The 15,754-nt window shown below is 42.1% G+C and overlaps 1 protein-coding gene across 4 annotated transcripts in view; it reads right to left on the bottom strand.

Moving 5' to 3' along the window:
* Positions 1–15,754, bottom strand: part of METTL16 (methyltransferase like 16) — an 89,693-nt gene that overhangs the window by 52,088 nt on the left and 21,851 nt on the right. For 3 of the 4 annotated variants that reach the window (XM_010388486.2, XM_010388490.2, XM_010388489.2), the window contains exons 3-4: positions 9,117–9,316; positions 4,560–4,700 (exon numbers count right to left, since the gene is read on the bottom strand). In XM_010388486.2, coding sequence (XP_010386788.1) covers positions 4,560–4,700; positions 9,117–9,316 — 341 coding nt within the window. The remainder of the gene's footprint in view (positions 1–4,559; positions 4,701–9,116; positions 9,317–15,754) is intronic. The other variant, XM_010388487.2, reaches the window with a different exon arrangement.

Genomic DNA, 15,754 nt, shown 5'->3' with positions numbered 1-15,754 from the left:
TTGTTACACAACAATAGAGAAATAAAACAAACGCACTAATAATATTAACGTCTCCCCTTACAAAGACATGTTCAATACTATGAAGAAAAGTCTTATTTCCTTCATAAAGAGACATAAAATCTCTTCAATGGAAAAAAAAATTAATACTGCTTTATACACGGAATGGTGACAAAAATAAAAAGTAACTAATCACAAGGGGATTTGACTATTTCTTGCACAGTTCTATGTACTGAAATTATTATTTGTTTTTTTTTGTTTTTTTTTTTTTGAGACAGAGTCTCGCTCTGTCGCCCGGGCTGGAGTGCAGTGGCCGGATCTCAGCTCACTGCAAGCTCCGCCTCCCAGGTTTACACCATTCTCCTGCCTCAGCCTCCGGAGTAGCTGGGACTACAGGCGCCCGCCACCTCGCCCGGCTAGATTTTTGTATTTTTTTTTTTTTTAGTAGAGACGGGGTTTCACCGTGTTAGCCAGGATGGTCTCGATCTCCTGACCTCGTGATCCACCCGTCTCGGCCTCCCAAAGTGCTGGGATTACAGGCTTGAGCCACCGCGCCCGGCCTATTATTTGTTTTTGAGACACAGTCTCACTCTGACCAGAATAAAGTGCAGTGGTGCGATCTCCACTCACTGCAACCTCTGCCTCCCAGGTTCAAGCGATTCCCCTGCCTCAGCCTCCCAAGTAGCTGGGACTACAGGTGCCCACCACCACGCCCAGCTAATTTTTGTATTTTTAGTAGAGATGGAGTTTCACCATGTTGATCAGGCTGCTCTCAAACTCCTGACCTCAGGCAATCTGCTTCGGCCTCCCAAAGTGCTGGGATTACAGGTGTGAGCCACCGTGCCCTGCCTATGTACTGAAATTAAAAAGATGGTATAGTTTAATCAACAGTAGGGTTTCCTTCCTTTTAAAATCTTGATGACTAAGTTACTTCACATATAGTCAATTCTCATTATCGGCACTAGTTATGTTGTAAAAAGTAGCCACAAATAGTCAATGAGTGAATACTGAACCACTGGTTCCCAGGGGAAATACAGGGTTAGGTTCCTACAAGTCTCTCATCACATTTTCATCAACTGATAGACGCACAATCTTGTTTTATGGTGTTTAAAGACACTTTATCGAATATACATTGCTGATTCACTAACACTGAACTCATGGCCAACACCACTATAACTCGTGTCTGAAGGAAGCTTATCTAACACATGTATTTTCTCTGTAAGGCACATCACAGCCTTTTTGCACTGAGGAACACAAGACAGCCTTTCAGCACTATGTTTAGGGACTATTTTAAACAGCAAAATCACCAAGAGAAAGCACAAAAATGCAAAATAAAAATAAAAAAACACTCAAAACGTGGTATTAAATAGACCAAGAAAAGGACGCTTGGTCCACAGTACGGAAGTTGGAATAAGAAGGCAGAGCATCGCCTTGCTGAGCCTCAGCTGGGAACACGCACACTGGGCAACTCCAATTATATGCCACTATGCACATGTCTGTGAATGACCACAAAAGTACCATGAATGTCAATTTTAAGTTAAAAATAAATTTTTGGTTGGGTGCAGTGGCTCATGCCTGTAACTCCAGCACTTTGGGAGGCTGAGGCCAGAAAATCACTCGAGCCCAGGAGCTCAAGACCAGCCTGGGCAACGTGACAAGACCCCATCTCTACAAAAAAACACAAAAATGGGCCGGGCGCGGTGGCTCAAGCCTGTAATCCCAGCACTTTGGGAGGCCGAGACGGGCGGATCACGAGGTCAGGAGATCGAGACCATCCTGGCTAACGCTGAAACCCCGTCTCTACTAAAAAATACAAAAAACTAGCCGGGCGAGGTGGCGGGTGCCTGTAGTCCCAGCTACTCGGGAGGCTGAGGCAGGAGAATGGCGTAAACCCGGGAGGCGGAGCTTGCAGTGAGCTGAGATCCGGCCACTGCACTCCAGCCTGGGCGACAGAGCGAGACTCCGTCTCAAAAAAAAAAAAAAAAAAAAAAAAAAAAAAAAAAAAAAAAAAACACAAAAATGAGCCAGGCATGGTGGCACACACAGGCAGTCTCAGCTACTCACAAGGCTGAGGCTGGATGATTACCTGAACATAGGAGGTTGAAGCTACAGTGAGTCACTACACTCCAGCCTGGGTGACAGTGAGACCCTGCCTCTAAAATTAAATAAGGAAACACATTCATACAAAACATACATACATACACTTTAGCTAATAACAAGCTAATTTTAAAGTTTATTTGGAGAGGCAAAAGGCTCAGGATAGCCAACACAGTATTGAAAGAGAAGAGGCAAGTTGCAAGACTGACACTACCCAATTCTAAGACTTACTACAAAGCTACTATAATCAAAACAGCATGTTTTTAGTGAATGAATAGATCAATAGAACAGAACAGATATAGTCTTTTCAAGAACTGATAATGGAGCATCACTTGGACATCCACATGCATAAAATGAATCTAGACACAGACCTTTTATCTTCACAAAATTTAACTCAAAACAGATCACAAACCTAAATGCAAAATGCAAGACTATAAAACTCCTAGAAAGTAACAGAGTCTTGCTCTGTTTCCCAGGCTGGGGTGCAGTGTCGCGATCTCGGCTCACTGCAACCTCCGCCTCCCAGATTCAAGTGATTCTCGCTCCTCAGCCTCCTGAGTCACTGGGATTACATGCATGCGCCACAACGCCGGCTAATTTTTGTATTTTTAGTAGAGATGGGGTTTCGTCATGTAGGCCAGGCTGGTCTCGAACTCCTGACCTCAAGGATCTACCCACCTCAGCCCCCAGCATGCTGAGATTACAGCCCTTTTGGATATAATACCAACGGTACTGTATATAATTCCTTAAAAGAAGATCAATAAGCTGGACTTGGCTGGGGGCAGTGGCTCATGTCTATCATTCCAACACTCTGGGAGGTCCAGACAAGAGAATCACTTGAGGACAGGAGTTTGAGACCAGCCTGAGCAACATGGTGAAACCCCATCTCTACTAAAAATACAAAAATTAGCTGGGCATGGTGGAGGGTGCCTGTAATCTCAGCTACTTGGGAGGCTGAGGCAGGAGAATCGCTTGAACCTGGGGGGCAGAGGTTGCAGTGAGCCGAGATCGCGCCATTGCACTCCAGCCTGGGGAACAAGAGCATAACTAAATCTCAAAAAAAAAAAAGGGCAAAAGGACTGAACAGACATCTCACCAAAAAAGATACACAGATGGTAAATGAGCACATGAAAAGATGCTCTACATCAATATCAGGAAAATGCACATTAAAATAATGAAATACCACTACACACCTATTAGAATGGCCAAAATCCAGAACACTGAGAACACCCAGTGCTGGCAAAGATGTGAGCAACAGGAACTTTCGTCCATTGCTGGTGGGAGTGCAAAACGGTACTCTGGAAGGGAGTTTGGTGGTTTCTTACAAAATTAAACATACCATTACCATACCATCCAGCAAGCACACTGCTTGGTATTTACCTAAAGGAGTCAAAAACTTAACATGCACAGAAAAAGCTGCACACAGATGTTTCTCACAACTTTATTTGTAATTGTCAAAATTTGGAAACAATCAAGGTGTCCTTCAGTAGGTGAATGGAGAAACTCTGGTACACCCAGATAATCGAATATCAAAATGAAATGTGCTAAAAATAAATAAGCTTTCTGCAATTAGAGAGGCAGCAGAAAAAAATAAATTAAAAGAATTTTTTAAAAAGCTATCAAACTGTAAAAAGACATTAGGAAAGTTAAATAAATGTCACTCAGTGGAAGAAGCCACTCCGAAGAGTCTATCTACTGTGTGATTCCAATTATGTGACGTTCTGGAAAATGTACAACTATGGAGACAGTAAAAAGGTCAGTAGTTTCCTGGGGCTGAGGGCAGTAAGAGACGGACAGCTGAGGCACAGAAGACGGCAGGGCAGTGAAACGATTGTGTGTATACTGTACTGGGAGACACATGTCCACTTCATTCGTCCAAAACTACGAAATGTACACCACTAAGAGGAATCCGTGATGTAAAGTATGAACGGTGGGTGACAACGATGTGCCAGCATAGGTTCATCACCTGTGACAAATATCCCATTCTGCTGGGGGATGCTGATAATGGAGAAGGCTATGCATGTGTGGGGGCAGGGACATACAGGGAATCTCTGAACCTTCCACCTCATTTTGCTATGAACCTAAAAATGCCCTAAAAAATAAACTCAACAAACAAACAAAAACCCACCACTTAAAGTCTCTGGAAATGTTTCTAAGGGGTTATAACGAATAAAAAAACATTTATTCAAGAAAATCTACTAAAATAAATGAATGGATAAATAAATAAATTTCGGCAAGCAGGCAAATTCACTAATAAAGAATCCACAAATAATAAGGATCAACTGTAGTTACTATTTTCTTTCTGAGTTAATGCTGGTATCAAGACAGCAAACCCAATTACAAAGTGCTGGATTTTTTTAAATTGCCGAAGTCTGCATATTAGAGAAAAAGGTAATGAAATGTGTTAAAACTAAAAAGGCAGGTGAAGACACAGAGTGTGGAGGTATTCGTTCTGTGGCGCTAACCTTTTATGAGATCAGATAAGTGATTCTGTTCCACATTTTTCTTTGCATAGTTGAAACACATATCATCCACTTCTGTTGCAAGGAAATACCAGCCATTCAAGGTTGCTCCGAGTAAGGGGTAGATGCAGGATGCCCCCGTACCTAGTGAAATGAAAATTCAAAACACATTCCACACACCAGAGGGAAAGATTAGAATCATCATGAAAACCCACTCTTCTCAGAATTCTGTTTTCAGACAGGGTCTCACTCCGTCACCCAGGCTACAGTGCAGTGGTGTGATCACGGTTCACTGCAGCCTCGACTTCCTGAGCTCAGGCGATTCTCCCCACTCAGCCTCCCGAGTTCCTGGGACTACAGGTGCATGCCACCATGCCTGGCTAATTTTTGTTATTTTCTGTAATTTTTGTATTTTTTGGTAGAGAAATCACAAGCTGGTACCTGATTTCACATATATTATGGCTACTGGGTTCCCAGTCATTCATGTATGTTAGTCTTACCTCCTAATTAGACTCAAACTTCCTAAAGTATCGAAACCTTGCTGGCCTCCTCTTTCGTGTGTTGTATAAAAAATGAAGAACACACAAGCAGAGGTCGAGGAATATGTGACTAATTCACCTAAAATGCTCAAAACTCAGCTGATTTACTTTATAAAGAGTCTGCATTTTAAATCTCACACAAAACTCAATTGTCTGAAAAGAAAACAATGCTATTTGTTAAAATGCCTTTGTAATATCTTAAAATGGATCAATGTACATTCCATTCTCCAAAAGCAGGAAAAAATATGTAGGGTATAAAATGTTTATTAAACTGCCGAATTACCCAAATGTCTGTAAGTTGTCAGCGGAAAGAAATAAGAAGTGGAAAAAACAAACAAACAAAAAAACTAAAGAGATTAAAGAGATAACTCATCTCTTAGATGTGGAGACATGGGAAAATACTTGGTTTGGAGTCAAGACATCAGAGTCACTGGCTCGCCTCACCACAGTGTCAAGGGAGGTATTCAAAAGGCAAACACTCCAGGCAAAAAAAACACTCTTTGACCACTAGGATTTGGTACTAAATTATGTAGAACCCTGAGCCCTGGACTGGACTATATACTAACCATGAATATTGTTTTTACAGGCCAGGCATGGTGGCTCACACCTGTAGTCCCAGCACTTTAGGAGGCCAAGGCAGGCGGACCACCTGAGGTCAGGAGTTCCAGGCCTGCCTGCAACATGGTGAAACCCCGTCTCTACTAAAACTACAGAAATTAGCTGGGCATGATGGTGGGCACCTGCAATTCCAGCTACTCAGGAGACTGAGTCAGGAGAATAACTCGAACCTGGGAGGTGGAGGTTGCAGTAAGCCGAGACCTTGCCACTGCACTTCAGCCTGGGTGACAGAGCAAATCTCAATCTCTCTCTCTCTCTCTTTTACAATATTGACTATCTTGGCCAATTAGATCCTAAAGAGTATATTCAAGAGAAGAGTGTTTCTCCCAAAGGCCTAAAGCAGTCAGCCTCCACCAGCCACTCTAGGTCTGCTCTCATCTGACCCTATCCCAGTTCCGGTCTAGCCTTGTAAGGATTTGCCAGGGAGAAGCAGAGGCTAGATACTCCTAACCCAGAGGAAATCCAGGCTTGTCATACTGTTTCCTCATTACACATCCAGAACAGGCTACTAAAAGGTGACGGCCCCAACATTTAAGCTCTTTGATGGTCACGGTGAATGCTGCGTTGCCTACCATGTTTGCCCGAGAGTATCCTGGCCCCAGTGCTACTGGACAAGCACCTCCTTGGATACCTGCGGGGTGGTGAGGGAAAGGGTGGTAAAGGGTATTCAAGGTCTTCTCAGAAACCACACTTCTTTAGCTCCTGCTAGCCGTTCTAGTAAGCCAGACACACATATAATCAGAACATTTCAGTTGTACTTTCTACTCTGTAGGAAAAAAATCCAGACCAGATCCTTGACTTTTACACAACTGCCTCTCTCTTCAAACTTCAATTTCATTTAAAAGATTAAAAAAGTACACTTACCTCCAGGGTAATAAATATACATAAAAGATTTGTCAGCGCCAAAAAAAGTTTCTTAATTCTCAAGACCCAAAGACTTGCACTCTAATAGAATGCAACAGATTCTTTACTAGTCCTTTATAGGACAGAACAAAATTCCCTCAGAAAGCCAAATGACATTTTTAGACGGGTAATAATCTTTGTAATGATAAATAAAAATGGAAAGTCCGTAATCATAGAATTAGAGCAAACCGATGGAGTCTGGGGGAAGAATTTATATAAAGCCCTAATTAGAATGGATGTGATTGCAGTTAGGTAGTGCCCCTTGTGAAGAATTAAAATCCATTAACCTCCTCTATCCCCAAATGCTATTTTAGAGGGTTTGGGGCATAATTAAAATCAAATTAGTACCAACTAGGCTGTCAAGCTTTTTAAGTAAAACTAGGTGAGAAGCAGAAGAGGTGAGAAATGCAGAAATGCAAAAAGGTAAGAGATGATGACTTGGCTAGGACGGCAGTGGAGATGGAGAGAAGTAGATGATTTCAGAAGTATTAAGAGAGAAAGTCAACAGGAAACAGACATAGACATTTTTTTACTGAGCGTGGAGAAGCAAGTACCAAGGATCACAGGGTGGACTATGGTAGACTCACTGAAACAGGAAACAAAGAGAACCAGGATTAGGGAAACAGAGTGTAAGTTTGGTCTTGGACACAGCAAGTCTGAGATGTTTTTCAGAAATCCAAGTTTCTCTTATATATGAGATCGGAGGTCAAGGAAAGTAATCTGAGTTGGAGGAACATATAAACAAGTGATTTATTTGTATGGAGGTGGGAAATCGTCATAGAAGTGAATGCAATTGCCAGGGTAGGGGGCTGAGTGAGAAAGGAGCTAAAGGCTGAGCCTTATGCAAGGAATACCAATACCTAGTGGTCAGATACAGGCAGGTACGCCTGAAAAGTGGAGAACAGTGCACAGAAACGAAAGAGGAAACCAACAGTCTGGCGTCATGAAAGCAAATGAAGGAGAGCGAACAAAAGAGAAAGGAGGGATCAATAAATGCCCCTGAAAAGATCATGTAGGATGAGGACTGCAAATGTATGCAAACATCAAAGTTAAACACTTACTACTATCTAGGAGTGAGGAATGCTAGTAATTCCACTGAGTTTGAAATAGAGGCCAAGCACGGTGGTCAGGCGTGGTGGCTCACACCTGTAATCCCAGCACTTTGAGAGGACGAGGTGGGCAGATCACCTGAGGTCAGGAGTTTGAGAACAACCTGACCAACGTGGTGACATCCCATCTCTACTAAAAGTACAAAAGTTAGCCAGGTGTGGTGGAGGGCACCTGTAATCCCAGCTACTTGGGAGGCTGAGGCAGGAGCATTGCTTGAACCTGGGAGGCGGAGGTTGCACTGAGTTGAGACCACGCCATTGCACTCCAGCCTGGGCAACAAGAACAAAACTCCACCTCAAAAATAAAAAATAAAAAAAAAATCACAACATGAAGACACCAGAGTAAAAATAAAGCCCAACAGACACAGACATCAATGTGGTTATCCGAAAAGCTAGGTAGGGCCAGGTGTCGTGGCTCATGCCTGTAACTCCAGCACTTTGGGAAGCCGAGGCAAGTGGATTGCTTGAGCCCAGGAGTCAAGACCAACCTTGGGCAACACGATGAGACCCCATTTCAAAAAAAAAAAAAAAAAAAAAATTTTTTTTAATTAAAAAAAAAAGAAAAGCTATGTAAGTAAGAGCCTCACTTTCATTTTGTACTTCCCTTCACCTCTTGCTCCCTGTTTGGACTGACAATCCCTTCTCAAGAGAAATCAGTGGGAGAAAAGGCCAGGTGTAGTAAGTAAGAACGGTGACAGGTGTAGTAAGTAAGAACGGTGACAGGTGTAGTAAGTAAGAACGGTGACAGGTGTAGTAAGTAAGAACGGTGACAGGTGTAGTAAGTAAGAACGGTGACAGGTGTAGTAAGTAAGAACGGTGACAGGTGTAGTAAGTAAGAACGGTGACAGGTGTAGTAAGTAAGAACGGTGACAGGTGTAGTAAGTAAGAACGGTGACAGGTGTAGTAAGTAAGAACGGTGACAGGTGTAGTAAGTAAGAACGGTGACAGGTGTAGTAAGTAAGAACGGTGACAGGTGTAGTAAGTAAGAACGGTGACAGGTGTAGTAAGTAAGAACGGTAACAGGTGTAGTAAGTAAGAACGGTAATACAGGTTGAGGATCTCTAATCCAAAATGCTTGGGATTAGAAGTGTTTTGGATTTCAGTTTTTTTTTCAGATTTTGAAATATTTGCATTATATTTATAGGCTGAACATCCCTAACCCCCAAATCTGGAAAGCTCCAATGCACATTGCCTTTGAGCAGCATATCAGTGCTCAAAGGTTGCAGATTCGGAAGCATTTCGGACTTTCGGATTAAGGATGCTCAACCTGTATCTGTAGCCAGCTTCTTTCATACAACAACAAATACCCAGTAGAAAAATTTACAAAGAATTTGATCTTGCAAAACTTACGAAACCTATGTTTGGCCAAAAAAGAATTTAAAACTATATACCTATGTCAATTCCTCTTCGGAGAGTACTTTTGTCAGAATCCTGGTGACCGATCAGATCTTCTACCCAGTGAATATAGTTGAGTCTCAAGGGAACTGTGGGAATTAGTCTCTCCAATGGAATATCAATAGAAAGTCCAAAATCTTCCCTTAGGAGAGTACAAGTCAGAGCTCTGACTGCTTCGGGGTCTTTAAAATTAAGGCTGAGGAATAGAGAAAAAGAAGTAAAACTGATTAATAAGATTCACTATGCTGTACAAGCTCTATGACAAACAGGCAAAACCAAATGCCCACCTGAATTTCCTAGAGAGATCACACATAAATAGTTACATAGAGCATTCATCCCAGTGGCATATATACATGAGTGTTTAACAGTCACGGCATATGAAAAGCAGTACAATCCTCCACCAAAAACACTGCATATCCATATACAGAGCACAGAGATTAAATGACTCAGCTCAAATTCCTGTCTCATTGTCTCCTTACAAAAGAGAAAGGAGGGATCAATAAATGCTGCTGAAAAGATCATGTAGGATGAGGACTGAAAAATGTATACAAACATCAAAGTTAAACGCTTACTACTACCTAGGAGTGAAGAATGCTAATAATTCCACTGAGTTTGAAATAGAGGCCCTGTATCTGTAGGGCCTGACTTTGGACAAGTCATTTACCTCTATGAAACTGTTTCCTCTGCTGTAAAATGAGGATAGTAGTACCAATATCACAATGCTACTGTGAGATAACCTGAGAAGTACTTAGCATAATGTCTGGTGCATAGTAACTATTTTACAAATGCTAGCTATTTTTACTGTTACCATTAACATCATCTGACATTAGCATTCCTTGAAAATCCTACTCAAAAGTGGAAAGAAAGCAGTATAGGCCGGGCGCGGTGGCTCAAGCCTGTAATCCCAGCACTTTGGGAGGCCGAGACGGGCGCATCAAGAGGTCAGGAGATCGAGACCATCCTGGCTAACACGGTGAAACCCCGTCTCTACTAAAAATACAAAAAACTAGCCGGGCGAGGTGGCGGCGCCTGTAGTCCCAGCTACTCGGGAGGCTGAGGCAGGAGAATGGCGTGAACCCGGGAGGCGGAGCTTGCAGTGAGCTGAGATCTGGCCACTGCACTTCAGCCTGGGTGACAGAGCGAGACTCCGTCTCAAAAAAAAAAAAAAAAAAAAGAAAGCAGTATAAAAATGTTTAATAATGAAGACAGGATAAGATACTTAAATATGACAACTATTACAGACATCAAATTTAAAATGTAATTTTTTAAAGCTTTATGAAGTATAATTCACACTATAAAATTCACCTGTAAGTGTACAACTGAATAGTTTCTAGTATATTAACAGAGTCGTGCAACCATCACCAAAACCCACTTTTAGAACACCCCTATCACCCCAAAAAGGAGAACTCATGACCATTTTGCATGTCTTTCTTCATTTCCAACTTTAGCCTGAGGCAACCACTGATGTACTTTCTGTCTTTACAGATTTACCTTTTCTGGATATTTCAAGGAACTGAAATCACAATGAGGTCTTCTGGTCACTTAACACAAGTTTGTGAGGTTCATCCACTTTATAACTTGTCAGTATTTCACTTCTTTTTATGGGTGAATAATATTCCATAGTAAGAATAACTACGCTTTGTTTATCCATATTCCCCAGTTCCTGGACAGCTGGCTTGTTTCTACTTGTTGACCATCACGAACAATGCTGCTATTTACATACGAGTCTTCGGGTGGACATACGTTTTCACCGTTCTTGGGTAGACAGTCAGGAATGGATCATAAGATATATTTGTGTTTAACTTTTTTTTTTTTTTGAGATGGAGTCTCGTTCTGTCACCCAAGCTGGAGTGCAGTGGCGCGATCTTGGCTCACTGCAAGTTCTGCCTCCCGGGTTCACGACATTCTCCTGCCTCAGGCTCCCAAGAAGCGGGGACTACAGGCGCCCGCCACCACACCCGGCTAATTTTTTCGTATTTTTAGTGGAGACAGAGTTTCACTGTGTTAGCCAGGACGGTCTCCATCTCCTGACCTCGTGATCTACCCGCCTTGGCCTCCCAAAGTGCTGGGATTACAGGCGTCAGCCACCGCACCTGGCCTGTATTTAATTTTTTAAGAAACTTGTACCAATATAACTATGTTGATGTCAAAATACTGCTAAATTGAAAATATTGAAAAAGAAAACCAACAGACCTTTTTTATAAACAGAGCAGGGTTTTTTTGGTTTTGTGGGGTTTTTTTTTTTGAGACAGATCCTCACTGTCTCCCAGACGGGAATGCAGTGTGATCACGGCTCACTGCAGCCCCAACCTCCCAGGCTCAAGTGACCCTCCTGCCTCAGCCCCCCAAGTAGCTGGGACTGTAGGTGCATACCGCCACACTCAGCTTCATTTTTTTTTTTTTTTTTTTTTGGTAGAGAAAAGGGCCCAGCCCATTATGTTGCCTTGGCTGGTCTTGAACTCCTAGGCCCATGTAATCCTCCCGCCTCAGCCTAAGTGTTGGGATTACAGGCGTGAACCACTGCAACTGGCCAACAGAGCATTTTGAAGAAAGCAGAAAGTCAGTAGATGGGGCTAGGAAAGGGAGGAGGAGTTTTGAAACTACTTAGAATTCTGGCCTTAAGGTGTCTGGTCAGGCAACAACACATCCTTAAACAGCTTCTGGTCTGGACCATCTCCTTTTCTGCTCCCCTGCCTGGTCATCAAATGACCAATCATTGGAAAAATTCAATGCCCATCTGGATACTTGAGTGCCAAGACAGAAGGAAGCGTGCTGTTTCCACCTAGCAACCATGGAAACTTTAGGCAGGTTCCATCAACCCAATCTCTCTCCACTACCCACAGCAAAAATGTTCTAGAATGGAAGTTAGGAGCCCTGGACTCCACTTTTGGCTCTGCAATCAATTAGCCACGGACTTAAGTAAGTCAGTTCAGTTGTTAGGTCTCAGTTTCTCCACCTATAAAAGTAAAGGATTGACTGGGTGTGGTGGCTCACGCCTGCAATCCTACCAATTTGGGCGGCCAAGGTGGGTGCATCACCTGAGGTCAGGAGTTCGAGACTAGCCTGGCTAACATGGTGAAACCCAACCTGCACAAAAAATACAAAAATTAGTCGGTCGTGGTGGCGGACGCCTATAATCCCAGCTACTCAGGAGGCTGAGGCAGGAGAATCGCTTGAGTCCGAGAGGCAGAGGTTGCAGTGAGCTGAGATCATGCCATTGGACTCCAGCCTGGGTGACAGAGTGAGACTCCATCTCAGAGGAAAAAAAAAAAAAAGTAAGGGATTGGACTCAACAGGCTAAGGGTCCTTTTTGCTGGCATTTTATGACTATGAGGAATACTATGACCTAGTACAATGGGAGTCATTCATTATTTGTCAAGCAAATTAGAGACATGGAACGGTTGAAACGGTGACCGAAAACAGAATAAACAAACGGTAAACATTTCCATTACCTTCTAGTCTGATGTGAAGAACATTTCTTTATTCTTCTGTTATGTGGTGCCAAGAATACAGCAACACAATTGAACACATATTAAAGAATAGACAGCCAGTGGTTGTTAGGTAACACGACCTACCCTTTCAAAAAACTGTTCAGAAAAAACACACCTTGGGCCGGGCGCGGTGGCTCGCCCCTGTAATCCCAGCACTTTGGGAGGCCGAGGCAGGTGGATCATGAAGTCAGGAGATCGAGACCATCCTGGCTAACACGGTGAAATTCCATCTCTACTAAAAATACAAAAAAATTAGCCGGGCGAGGTGGCGGCGCCTGTAGTCCCAGGTAATCGGGAGGCTGAGGCAGGAGAATGGCGTGAACCCGGGAGGTGGAGCTTGCAGTGAGCCCGGATCGCGCCACTGCACTCCAGCCCGGGAGAAAGAGCAAGACTCCGTCTTAAAAAAAAAAAAAAAAAAGACAGAAAGAAAAGAAAGAAAAAACATACCTTGGCCGGGCGCAGTGGTTCAATCGTGGAATCCTAGCACTTTGGGAAGCTGCAGCAGGGAGATCACCTGAGGTCGGGAGATCGAGACCAGCCTGACCACCATGGAGAACCCCATCTCTACTAAAAATACAAAATTAGCCGGGTGTGGTGGTACATGTCTGTAATCCCAGCTACTAGAGAGGCCGAGACAAGAGAATCGCTTGAACCCAGGAGGCAGAGGTTGCTGTGAACTGAGACTGCGCCACTTCACTCCAGCCTGGGTAACAGAGAGAGACTCTGTCTCAAAAAGAAAAGAGAAGAAAAAACATACCTTTCACAGGAAAAGACCTTGCAAAAAGATGGATGATGGGCAGAATCAGATTTCATGAATATAGATTTGTAATCTACACAAAAATTGCATTCCATACCTGAATATAATGATTTCTTGTGACCTCTAAGAATGCTTCCAGGTACTAACTTACAGGGAGGAAAATGGAAGGGATGAAGAATGGAACTTTAGTATCATCTACAGCAGACAGAAAGAGGATGACTATAGTGGACTCTGCAGAGACACAGCCGAAGCCTAGAAGCAGCGACGCTCCCATGGCTATGCGCACACCTAGAGCTCCAGACCTTGGTTTCTAAGTAGTGCTCCACAAAGGAATCCGAGTTCCTTGGATAAATGATTATTCCAGAACTGGATAGGGAAGTACAAGATAAACCCGAAACGTTGTATCGTATTAGAAAACAGGACATGCTGAAAGGAAGGTAGGAACAAACCAAAAGTACACTAGACCCAGCTTGATGGCGCTCTCTTTGGCCAAACCTGTGTCAACGTGAATGAAAAAGGCTAACAAGGGATTTATGGCCCATAGAATAAAACCTATGAGTCCATCCTTAAACGTAGAAGCAGTGAAAGAGTTAGATAATTTACATGTGGCAATCACCATGCTAATAATTGTTTCACTTAAGAATTATCGATGGATGCTAAAAATAATGAGTAAAAGTTTGTTGAAAAACAGGATATTGGGCTGGGCACAGCAGCTCACACCTGTAATCCCAACACTTTGGGAGGCCAAGACGGACAGATCACTTGAGGTCAGGAGTTCAAGCCCAGCCTGGCCAATATGGTGAAACCCCATCTCATTCAAAAAATACAAAAATTAGCTGAGCATAGTGGCACATGCACCTTTAAGTCCCAACTTCTCAGGAGGCTGAGCTGGGAGAATTGCTTGAACTTGGAAGGCAGAGGTTACAGTGAGCCTAGATCAAGCCATTGCACTCCCGTATGGACAAAAGAGTGAGACCATGTCTCAGAAAAAAAAAAACAACACTGACAAGAAAAAAAAAAAAAAAAAAAAAAAAACAGGGTATTTACATAGTCACAAAATACTTCCCCAGAAATTATTAATTACCTTGATAATGATATCAATCATCAGATTATGAAAGGATAAAATAATAACAGTACAATAAAGAAATCTGACAGATACCACCTTAACGAAGCAACAAAAGTTAATACCCCTAATTATGAAACAAACTGACATTATATGCTTCAATAATACAGAGAAGAGGAGAAAGGGATAAAGCAAGCAAGACTCAAAAAACCAGGCAAAATTAAACAAAATTCAGGAATGAGATAGTGGACATGGTTGTACAAGTATCAATATACTAAAAACCACTGAGTTATAAGAGTGAATTTTATAGTATGTGAACTATATCTCAATAAATAAATGGAATGGAAAGGAGTAAGAAGTTTTAAAAAGTAAAGAAAAAGTAGTAAACATAAGAGAGGTCAATAATAAAGATCCCCTTACATATAACTGGGGATTCTGAATAACAGAACCAAAGGATTAGAATAAAGAAATATTCAAAGATATGATTCAAGATAACTTTCTAGAAATAGAAGGCTCACTATGTTCCTAGGAAAAGATACAGAATTAGCAATACCAACACCTAGAAAAATTACCAGACTTTAAGGCTTACAAGAAAAAAAATCCTTTAGATATCTAGGCACACAAGTTAAACAATTGATTTTGGGGTTAGGGACGCAGTAGGGTAAAGGAGGCTACCTTTAGATTTCCACACAGCACCATTCAATAGTAGAAGACAAAAGAACACTGACTACAAAGCTCTTAGAGGAAAACAAGCGTGACACAATTTTATACTCAGCCAAACTTACTTTGATTATAATAACAACAGATAAACATTTTGAGTGTACAGGAACTCAAGGAGTAGAGTTTTCATGAGCTCTTTGTGAAGAAATTCCTAATGGAAAAAGTTTAATCAATAGAGATAAATTAAGGAACTACAGTAAGTCTTCACTTAACATTGACAATAGGTTCTTTGACTTTAAGCGAAACCATATATAACAAAATCAATTTTTTTTCTCATCACTTATAAGGAAATGACGTTATTAGAGGACCTGCTACACATCATTTCATTAATGTCGCAGTTTCCAAGAACCTACTGGCAACACTAAGTGAGGACTTATCGTATATAGCAAAACAACCGGCACTGAGCATTTAAGCCATTTGAACCAGAGAGCTAAGATGAAAACACCTGTGAACCGTGGCTACATAATAAAATGTCAGTGTTTACAAATCACAGCAACATACACATAATCAAAATTCAGGACAGGAAACAGGAAAGGGAGAGGGACTTCCTCAGCTTTTATACAAAAGGGTCAAAAGACTTCATTTAAAGGGGACAAACTAAGT

The sequence above is a fragment of the Rhinopithecus roxellana genome, chromosome 19 (genome assembly GCF_007565055.1).
Source record: "Rhinopithecus roxellana isolate Shanxi Qingling chromosome 19, ASM756505v1, whole genome shotgun sequence".
In the NCBI taxonomy this organism is placed as follows: domain Eukaryota; kingdom Metazoa; phylum Chordata; class Mammalia; order Primates; family Cercopithecidae; genus Rhinopithecus; species Rhinopithecus roxellana.
This window is presented reverse-complemented; position numbering and strand designations above follow the sequence as displayed.